The sequence below is a fragment of the Notechis scutatus genome, chromosome 1 (genome assembly GCF_049901735.1).
Source record: "Notechis scutatus isolate UNSWTSFEM ecotype Mainland chromosome 1, rNotScu1.2, whole genome shotgun sequence".
In the NCBI taxonomy this organism is placed as follows: Eukaryota; Metazoa; Chordata; class Lepidosauria; order Squamata; family Elapidae; genus Notechis; species Notechis scutatus.
The window spans coordinates 94,843,311-94,854,745 of NC_142009.1; the positions used below are offsets into that span (position 1 = coordinate 94,843,311).

The following is an 11,435-nucleotide window of genomic DNA, read 5'->3' on the forward strand; positions in this document are numbered from 1 at the left end:
TGTTCGTTATTTTGTTTATTCATATGTTCTACTTTTTGTTTTTTTTCTCACCCATTTGTTTTGTGCAGAGTTCACATGAGACTCTAGACATAGTGGAGAAGAAGCAGGCAGAGGTTGGGATAGCAGAGACAATAGTCACAGATGATACCGACAGGGGGAAAATGCCATTTGTCTGTGGTGGTGGGGAAAGTCAGAAGATGGAACACCTAGCAAAAAAAGACTCTTCATCACTGTCATCCAATAGCAACAGTAGTGAGAGTGAAGATGAAGTTGGAGAGTATCAGCCACACCAGCAGATTATACAAGATACTATAAAAGAAGAATTGGAAGAAAATGAAAGTCCCAAAGAGGAGGAACAGAGCTCAACAGCAGAAGTTTGTGTTAAATTTTCAGAAGAAGTCAGTCCAATTCAAACAGCAATTGAGCACAAGCAGTTGACTGGGGCTCCAGTCCAAACAAATGAAGCTTCCATAAACATATCAGAGAAGACAACATTAAGAAGATTGGATGATGAATGCCCAAAAGAAGAAAAGGAGGAAGATCTACCCAAACTAAATGGAGAAGCATTGCATGTTGACATTGATGTTTCACCACAATTAATTTGTTGCTCAGAGGTAAATGGTAGAAGAGGAAGTGACCCGGAAGTGTCTTCATCATAGGGTCAAATATTTCTGCCTTTCTTCTTCTCTATCTTATTCGGAATTCATAATATTGCAGATTGAGGGAGTCAAATTTTTCATTTCTCCCAGAAGAAATTTGGGGTTATAACTTTTTTTTTCTTTTTTAATTTTCTCATGTTCTCCTTCTGTTTGCATGCTTTATGAGTCTTCAAACATTTAATTGATTGGTCTTTTGTGACAAACTATGAAGCTTTATAATGTGTGTGGCAAAATCAGCCAGTATGTTTAATATTATATTTATCTCTTAAAACACAAAATTTTATACACATTTGTGAAAAATCTACTTTTAGAGCTTAGCACAATCTCACTTCACTTGTACATGGATATTTGTACTTCATAAAGCATCACTGGTTGTAATAATTATCATATTACTGCTGTTTGCCAAAAGCCTTTGCATTTACACGTCTCGTTATTTTATATCATATAGGCAGATCTGTAAAGACATTATTACAACAGATGATAAATCAAAATTTTCTGCATCCAAAATATACAGTCAAATTATAGTGAATGATATGAAGTAAAACAACTTTTAAGAGTATCCTATTGCACATTCTAGGTTTAGGGAGCATTCTTGTCAAAAACAATAGTGCCAATCAGCTAAATCTGGGTATACGGAGGGGCAGGGATTATAAGCAGCATAGATTCATAACGGGGTGTCATCTTTAGTAGATTTTACTTGACCATTCCTGTTCAGGCATCACTGGGCATATTGAGAAGCCAAACAATGCCTGATTTATTCATATTCATATTCATATTTGTTTAAGGTATTTGGGGAGTTGCATATTTAAAGGACTTGGACATCTTTTTTCCTTAATCAGTTAACATTATCCATGAATGTAGAATGGAATATCTACTAATATAGTTTGAAAATGCTTTATAGGTAGGTTATTGATGCTATTGTTTGTCAGGATTGTGCACCTGGTGTTAAGATTTGATTTTAGAAAATTGAAATTTCTTTACAATAACCACTGTTTCCTCATGTCAAGGTCTGTATACTGTATAGTTCACTGTTTCATGACTATTGAATATAGCCTTCTGTATTTTCTGAACACTAGCCTCCACTTATTAAAACTGAGATGGTGACGATTTCAGATGCTTCACAAAGAACTGAAATATCCACCAAAGAAGTCCCAATTGTTCAGACAGAGACTAAAACTATCACCTATGAATCTCCTCAGGTACAGATGTTTAAATTAAAATAGCTGCATTTAATGAAAGCGATCGTGCTGCCTTTCTAGATAAGAATTTAATAAGATAGGAATCACAACAATCGTGATCACAACAATCATGGCTTCCTTTCCATATACTTCCCAAATGTTTGAGAAATAATTGCTTTTGATCCTATATAGATGACAGAATAAGTTAGATTACATTTACTGATTTCTTCCATACACTGTGCATTAGTCTGTCTAAACAAATCAGGATGCCTAGTACATTTGCAACATGAGTAGTTTACTGTCCTATCTTTAAGCCCTGTCATTGGCCTATCTTTACATTTCTAATGTCATATTACTCGCTATAAGCGCTGTAATCTTCATGATTTTGCATAACGGGAAATAATATCTGAATTCTATGCAAAGGGAATTATTGAGCAATCATGAAATAGAAGAAGCACAAACATTGGAAAGTTCAGCATAATGAAAGATGAAATGAATCAACTACACATGGGTATTTTACGCATCAGCAAATTGAAAAGGATTGGAATTGGACATTTTTCTGAGATCATACTGTTTGTTTACTGCTCAGGTCACAAAGAAGAAATGACATTGCTTTCATAATCAGGATATAAGCAAACACTGTGCTAGAATACAGTCTAGTTGATGAGAGGCAGCATTTGATTTCTTACAAGGTTGCTTCTGCTTTAAAAAAATCATAAATTTGTGTTTTTATTTAATTTTTAATCAGTATTTGCTCTTGCCTATGTAGTTTGATGATGGTGGTGATGTTGGTATGTTGTTGAGTGCGCAGACAATCACATCAGAATCTGTCTCTACTACCACAACCACACATATTACTAAGGTAGGAGAAAAGAAATAATTTAAAGTGTGAAGCTCTTTGTCACTCAGGTTTTTTTTTCCTGAATCTTTGAGCTTTATAATTCTGGTTTATATGAACAAGTTCAATTTCTTCTATTTGATTATTCCTACTGTGGGGAAATCTCAACAGTTCATAATGGTCCTTGTTCTTTTCCTAAAAGGAGTTGGAAGCCATATTTGCATGCCAATTTAAATAAAATATAAAAATTGCTTTAATATGCTATTATAAGACAATGAGTGAAGCCAGTGTAATCAAGTCTATTCATTTACACCAGCATTTTTGCTTACTGTGATATGTTTATACTTCCATGAAGAATATTTATTTTAATAGTAATTGGCTTGGTTAGAGATGAGTTTTGTAGTTGTCTTCTCATACATGAATACTAGCTTTTTAAGGTTCTTAGTTTTAAGGTTCTTAGTTTTGTATGTTACTCTATGCTAAGAAACATAGTTCGTGTTAAGACTTTTCCTTTTTTTTAGTATTTTAGCAAATCTATAGGTACTGCACAATAAAATTATTAAAGTAACATACAAAATAATATATTTACTTAATAAAAGTATGGATGTGTCAGAAATATTTAATGAGTAACAGCAAGTTGATTGCATCACACTCATATCAGAAGCACTAAGGCACTTGGTGGGGTTGAAAGGATTAGCCAGTGACATCACCATTGCCTGGGGGATGCCCAGTTGGAGGCTCCTTTCCTGTCCCCAGCTGGAGCGAAGGACGGGAGCTCACCTGCCCCACAAGCAGCACTTAGGTCTTGAACTCAGGCTTGCTAACCTCCCAACCGAGCATCCTAACCATGTGAGCCATCATGCTCCTATAGAGCAGTTGATAAAAATACTATAAAGGTTGCAGCCAGTCAAGAATTTATAGAAGAGTATTTCAAAAGCTCTGCAACAGTGGGACTTTGCTGACTGTCTCAAATTATAGTAGATTAACTTTTTTTGCCTCTCTCCCTTCCCCCCTATTTTATTGTTTCTGAAATTTCTAGAAAATGTTAATTTCCAAATAACTTAATAAAAGCTAGGCAACTGGTAGATGAAAAGTTTTTTCTAACCTAGCATAGGGAATAGTATAAATAGCTCAAGAGCACAACCTGTCCATCCTTTATGGGTTTCCTTCTCAGAAAGGGTTTCAAGCTCACCTTGGAACAGAATTCCCCCTCCCTCCTCTCTCCTTGAAAAAAAAATATGAATCAAATGAAGCCAGTGATCAAATAAATAGCCATGAGTTGATGGGATGGTGGCAAAAACCTATTTTTATCTCTTCATGTATGAGGCCTATTTTTATTTGGCTAGTGAAAAGAGAGAAGTTGGATGCCCTGATTTTGGCACAATTAAATTTTCTAGGCAAGAACTATTTTAATTTGCATTTTGAATTCTGTTTTTAAAATGATAGGCTGGTAAAATGTCAAAATGGTTCCAAATCCTTTTTCAGCTGGACATATTATTTTAAGAATTGTGTTTCCAGTTATTACTTTCTTTCTTGTACCATTAACAGTTCTCTAGCCATCTTTTTCCCTAATATGATGCTGAGGAGGGTGTGCTGAAGAGAGGTTAGGAATGATTGCAGTTATCAATAAAATGCACCTGTAGCAGAAACAGTTGTAGATAGCAGGAATATTAATCTAGAAGTGACAATGCATTTGCTTTTTCCTCTTTACTCCAAAGGCATTTGAAGTGTGTGTTGTAGCATTGTCTAATTTTGCACAGGTAGATTTCTGATGAATATCTTTTTCATTGCAATATTTGTCAAGTAAATTCACAGCATTATAAGATTAAACAAACCTTTTCTGGTGAAACTTGTAGATGGTAAAAGGTGGTGTGTCAGAAACCAGAATCGAAAAGCGGATTGTTATCACGGGAGATGCAGATCTTGATCACGATCAGGTGAGACAAAATGAATGCTTATAATGAGGGAATTATATATGGAGGAAAGGAAGCTTTAAGAATATAAGGTATAAGAATTGGAACTTATGATAAAATGAATAATAGTTAAAATATTTAATTTGCAAAATGCTTTATTTACAAAAATATTGTTGTAGATTAAAGCAAAAAAAAAAAGTCATGTATGTTCATTAAACTCATACTGAGCTCTCATTAAAGTCTTCATAAATAAATGTAACCAGGATTTAATTTTAATTTCTTAATGGTAATGTATCAAGATTTCCAAATAAATTTAATCTGAGATTTGGATGTATGTGACAAATTCAATCTCCTTGAAGCTTGAAATGAAATGGCAGAGCTGCTTAGCATTAGATCCGAGGGATATCCTTCCCAACACATGCTCAACATGGCTGGAGAATTTGAAAAAGTCAGACATGTTTGTTTTAATAAAATTTAAAATTATCATCTTTATTTAGGAGTCTATAAAATGATGACATCCTAAAGTAATCTTACAGTGGGACCTATGCATTTGTATGAATTTAATCCATAAATATTGATTTTTGTGTGTGTAAATACATGGGTTTTTTTTTTCAGTAGTATGCTGGTCATTGTTTCTGTGATGGACATTTAAATAGAAATAAAATAATAATTTATACAATTGCATTCTTTTTGTTTCCATACATTCTGAAAAACTTACTGCTAAAGAAATGTCAAGTAGAGAAAAAAATATCTGTTTGTATATTTCTTCGTGCTGTTCCTTAGGGTTTGTTTTTGCATTTTTTTTTTCAGCTGAAGTTTACACTGCTCAAAAAAATAAAAGGGAACACAAAAATAAAACATCCTAGATCTGAATGAATGAAATATTCTTAATAAATACTTTGTTCATTACATAGTTGAATGTGCTGACAACAAAATCACACAAAAATTATCAATGGAAATCAAATTTAGCAACCCATGGAGGTCTGGATTTGGAGTTACACTCAAAATTAAAGTGGAAAAAAATACTACAGGCTGATCCAACTTTGATGTAATGTCCTTAAAACAAGTCAAAATGAGGCTCAGTAGTGTGTGTGGCCTCCACGTGCCTGTATGACCTCCCTACAATGCCTGGGCATGCTCCTCATGTGGTGGATGGTCTCCTGAGGGATCTCCTCCCACACCTAGACTAAAGCATCCCCCAACTCCTGGACAGTCTGTGGTGCAACGTGGCATTGGTGAATGGAGCAAGACATGATGTCCCAGATGTGCTCAATTGGATTCAGGTCTGGGGAATGGCCAGGCCAGTCCATAGTATCAATGCCTTCGTCTTGCAGGAACTGCTGACACACTCCAGCCACATGAGGTCTAGCATTGTCTTGCATTAGGAGGGCCAACCGCACCAGCATATGGTCTCACAAGGGGTCTGAGGATCTCATCTCGGTACCTAATGGCAGTCAGGCTACCTCTGGTGAGCACATGGAGGGCTGTGCGGCCCCCTAAAGAAATGCCACCCCACACCATTACTAACCCACTGCCAAACCGGTCATGCTGGAGGATGTTGCAGGCAGCAGAACGTTCTCCACGGCATTTCCAGATCCTGTCACGTCTGTCACATGTGCTCAGTGTGAACCTGCTTTCATCTGTGAAGAGCACGGTGCCAGTGGCGAATTTGCCAATCTTGATGTTTTCTGGCAAATGCCAAACATCCTGCACGGTGTTAGGCTGTAACCACACACCCCACCTGTGGACGTTGGGCCCTTATACTACCCTCATGGAGTATGTTTCTGACCGTTTGAGCAGCCACATGCACATTTGTGGCCCGCTGGAGGACATTTGGCAGGGCTCTGGCAGTGCTCCTCCTGTCCTTCCTTGCACAAAGGCAGAGGTAGCGGTCCTGATGCTGGGCTGTTGCCCTCCTACGGCCTCCTCCACGTCTCCTGATGTACTGGCCTGTCTCCTGGTAGCGCCTCCATGCTCTGGACACTACGCTGACAAACACAGCAAACCTTCTTGCCACAGCTCGCATTGATGTGCCATCCTGGATGAGCTGCACTACCTGAGCCACTTGTGTGGTTTGTAGACTCCGTCTCATGCTACCACTAGAATGAAAGCACCGCCAGCATTCAAAAGTGACCAAACCATCAGCCAGAAAGCATAGGAACTGAGAAGTGGTCTGTGGTCACCACCTGCAGAACCACTCCTTTATTGGGGATGTCTTGCTAACTGCCTATGCTTTCCACCTGTTGTCTATTCCATTTGCACAACAACATGTAAAATTGATTGCCAATCAGTGTTGCTACCTAAGTGGACAGTTCGATTTCACAGAAGTGTGATTGACTTGGAGTTACATTGTGTTGCTTAAGTGTTCCCTTTATTTTTTTGAGCAGTGTATATATATTATTAATTTTGGTTTAGGGTTAGGGATTCTGTGGATATTGCTGATCTTTTCCACATCAACAAGTAAAATTTTAAGAGCAAAGTGTCTAGTGTTCTGAAATGCATTTTCCAAATTCTGCAGCTACCACATTAGCACAAATTGGAGAGAGGATGACAAAATTGTAGAGTGGAAATGATGAACAATAAAAAATATTAACTCTTCCAATTGCCATTTGTTTGCTAAACTGTATTTCATTAGCCTGAGATTGTAGATCAGCTCAAGTGGGAAAAATAGGCTAAACAATAGAACAAGGCATATTGGAAACTAGCAGAAAAAAACAAGTGCTTTAGCATACATTTGCTACCGAGTAGTCTTCAATACCTTACAAAACAAAACATGAAAAAGCATCCTTACTTAAACAAGCTTTCTACAAATTTTAATACTTTAAATAATTTGATATCATTCAGCAAATTTGTAAATGTATTTATAGCTTTTGATATAACACTTTAAAAGTTTCTTCTTCTTCTACAGTTGGTTGTTTTATTACGGGAATGATATGCTTAGTTTAATATTTAATTAAATTGTTCCAGGAAGATAAGCATTAAGAGCTTTGCTAGCCATTATACGTTAAACTCTGTTAATTTTAATTTGCCATTTAGTTATTCTACTTTTCTGGCATTGCAGGCATTGGCACAAGCCATTAAGGAAGCCAAAGAGCAGCACCCTGACATGTCTGTAACAAGAGTAGTGGTGCATAAGGAGAGTGAACTTGAAGAGGAAGGCCATTAAGGTATGGATTTTCAGCTCATAATGTATACAACAATCATTCATATAACAATTGTTTGGAGAATTTATTCATAATGGCTTTAGATTATAGATACCAAGCATATGAAAACCTCAACTTGAATATGTCTTATAGTAAGTAAATGGATCTTCTGATTTTGCAGTGATTTTATTCTTCCATATTTTTTTTAAAGAATGGTTCAGGAAGCAAGAGTACAGGAAAGAAAAAGGGAAAGGGATGGAGGCAGTTTTCAGTATCAAAACATGAGAAATGGCAAAAAGGATACTTGTTTATTGAGAATACTGTCAAAATATTTGATGCCACCTGGTGGTATATTAAATATTTGTCCATGACAATCTAATGCGGTCTTTTGTTCCAACATACAGTCAAATCACACCTTTTAATAATAACTAGGCAGATTTTCCTATACATGACTATTTGTCACACAACTTGTAAACTTTTTGAACTGATCCCAAGATAGTATTCAACATTTAAAAAAAATCCAAAGTGTGGTAAGAAAGTTTAGTGTTGTTACATTCAACAATATGCATTTTTCAAATGGCATGTAAATGCTTTAGGTGAATTAATAACTATGGATTTTCAAATAATATTGACATACTATTCATATTATTGTGAATATTCAGTTTGATAAGAACAGTATATTATATTCCAGCGTTATCAGTGATCTTGACGGGAACATGGCGCTTTGTGCTAACCCTGTGTTTTCTAAATTGCACACCTTGAATTTTAATGTAGATAATGTTGATAATACAACAACCCCCCCCTCCAATTTTCTGCATTTACTGCGAGCAGTAAAAAGTTCTTCATCCTGCTTTTAAGTCACCACTATATTTGGATATCAGGGAATATTTGTTATATTCCTGCCCTTAGAATTGTGGATTAGTATGACAGCACCTTGAGAGATTCACGGACATCAAAGCAATTTGTGGTTTAGATTGGCAAAAATCCTCTCTGTTCACACCACAGCTTTTCCCAAGTTACCCAGATTTGGAAGAGAAGTAGTAACATGTAATACCTGTCTTTGTCTCTGACTTTAAGCCAGGCAGAACTGGACATGCCTACCTTAAAAATTATGTTATACCTTGTGATTTTAATTATTATATCCTATATTATATTTTGTGATATAAGAAGAAATTTATCATTTGACTAGTAGTTGCTTTAGTAACTTGATGCCAGATGGGCAGCAAATAAATTTTAAAATAAATAAAACAGATATTTCCCAAAGTAGAAGTTATGTTTATCTAACGATATACAAGGATTTTTAACAATAGCTGGGTTTTAGGTTCTACATTCTAAGTATAATACTGCTATTTATAATTATAGAATAAAGTAGCAGGTTCTGTCCCTCTGTAGCTTAATGGTAATTGGACCAATTACAGTGTGAAATTTATTGGAAAAATATAGCATGAGGCCTTGGGAAGGAAAACTGTTTTCAAAAGAGAAAAAAGGCAATTTAGTAAAAATGTTTTAATATAGTTTAAGATTTATAACTATAATTGCATTAAATGTCTTCTTTAGGTTTATGAAGAATCCTTTGAGACTATGAAGAACTTCAATAATTCCAAGTTGATATCCCAGCCAGTCTTTCACTGAATACACCAAGCCTCACTACAGGGACCAAATTTCTCTAAACCGAATTGTCAACCTTACAGTTTTTCATGTATGTCTTTGTTTTTATAACCAATTTTTAACATTCTTGGATTTTTTTTAATGAGGTATAGAGATTTTTTTTTGTTCAATTCCCTGCTATTTTTGTACAACTGATTTCTTGTTTGCATGAAGCAAAAATATTTAGAAAAAACTGTTTACTTGAGCAGTTTTAATATGCAGGGAAAAGGAACCCTGACTAATTTAGATACAGGCTTTTCAAAATGTCTCAAAGATTTAACTGGAAAAAATTTACTTTTTCAGATAAATGTCAAACAGTACAAGAAAAATATTCTTTTTATTAAAAAAAAAACACAAAATGTTCTTATAGCTTGGCAGGGAAAGTAAACTGAAAATCTGTATGATTTTTATATAGATTCCTATATAAAAAAATTCTGTTTATTCTGATGATCTCCTATTTTTTGAGAGAACTGGTGCTGGTATCATATAGAAGCGAAGTTTTAGTTATTAAAAAATATATATATTTCTACTGACCAACCACTGTTCAAGTAGCCTTTTGTTTGCACTTCACTGTCCTCAGCCAGTCCCTTCAAAGAGACCTAAGGGTCTGTAACATTCCAGAGTTGGAAGCACTTTGCTCTGTCCTTCCAGCAAATTTAGGCAGCTTAAAACTTAACGCTTTTCTCTTAGTATGCTAAATGTCAGATACTCCCATTATATAAATGCACCTGCAGAAAAAAATCTTGCTTTGCCTAAAAAAAAAAAACCTCAGGGTTGGCAGCGCTACTGATTCAAATGCAGAAAGTGTGTCGGAGCACACACTGAAAGCAGCATGCCAGACTATCTCTCCTTATGCAACTCCTTACAGAGTGGAGGAGAATTTTTCCATAGGTTTGTCTATGCGATCCCAGGAATAGACATGTCTCACTTAAGCAGTTGCAGTCCAGCACCACAGACGATCTTCTGTCTTGGACTCTTTGAGGTGCCTTTTAGTCTTTGAATCTTAAGTGCTGCCCTGCCCTAATAAAAACTCATTAACTCCTGTTATAACTGACATTTGTTGAGCAGTTATTGTTTAAGTAGCTTGCCTAATAACAGGAACAGGTTTTGAGGACCAAAAGAAACCAAGGGTATGGCCTTAGGTCCATTTATCAGTGGTACCTGCTACTGAGGAGGTCTCTATGAAAACCTGTTGACTATATCCATTTTTCTCCATTGTTCACCATATGAACTGTATAGTTAAGATGCCATATTAAATTTATAGCAGCTTGAAGTTGTATTAAGTGATATTTTGCTTGCATAATACTGTTATAAAATAAAGTTTCTTTATTCTCTAAATGTTTCTCTGCTTTTAATATTTGACATTAAAAATAATGTAAACCTATCAGCATAACCTAGTGTTTATATTGTGTTGGGATTAAAAAAAACTTCTTAGGAACGTATTCTTACATACTTAAACACATATCTGCTTTGCTTTTGTCCTTTCTAATATTTAGAGAAAATATTTTTTTGACTTTCAGAGGATCACTTTGAGAGAAGTGGGGAAATGGTATTGTGGCCCACTCTATGGCCTTTGATCAGTTGGGTTTTCTAAACTTCCTTTGTGGCTCTTGTGCTTTTCAGCAGTTATATGAAACCAAAAGATTTGGACTGAAATGTCACTAGTCTGTTGGTAACACCCTACCTCTGATTTCCATTCTCAGATCCCAAACATGCAGTGGACCTGTTGAAAATATTGATGTTTCACAGTTAGTGTTAGGTAATATTTATACCATTTGTTTCCACAAAAAGTCTTATTTTTATAAATAAAATAACTGGTGACTAAAGAACTTTGAATAATGTATTAGTTCATTGAAACAAGTGGCCTACATTAATTCAGATTATAGGTGAGAGCAATTGTAACTTTTTAAGAAATGCAAATTCAAATAGTGGAGTAATGAAAGAATGGCTTGTTTATGAGTTACAAACTCTTGAGTCAGAACTTGGTGACTGCCAATCATGTCAGCCTGTCCCATGTGATGATCCACAGCTTTTTCAGTTTCCAATAATGTCTTTTG

General features: G+C 35.5%; 1 protein-coding gene across 43 annotated transcripts in view; it reads left to right on the top strand.

Moving 5' to 3' along the window:
- Window positions 1–10,716, top strand: part of EPB41L2 (erythrocyte membrane protein band 4.1 like 2) — a 119,918-nt gene extending 109,202 nt beyond the window's left edge. For 37 of the 43 annotated variants that reach the window (XM_087971655.1, XM_087971639.1, XM_087971684.1 and 34 more), the window contains 6 exons: window positions 69–614; window positions 1,736–1,858; window positions 2,607–2,699; window positions 4,532–4,612; window positions 7,650–7,755; window positions 9,289–10,716. In XM_087971655.1, the coding sequence (XP_087827781.1) occupies window positions 69–614; window positions 1,736–1,858; window positions 2,607–2,699; window positions 4,532–4,612; window positions 7,650–7,754 (948 nt within the window). In that variant the 3' untranslated portion in view covers window position 7,755; window positions 9,289–10,716. The remainder of the gene's footprint in view (window positions 1–68; window positions 615–1,735; window positions 1,859–2,606; window positions 2,700–4,531; window positions 4,613–7,649; window positions 7,756–9,288) is intronic. The other 6 variants (XM_087971903.1, XM_087971907.1, XM_087971882.1 and 3 more) reach the window with 1 other exon arrangement.
- The last annotated feature ends 719 nt before the right edge of the window (window positions 10,717–11,435 follow it).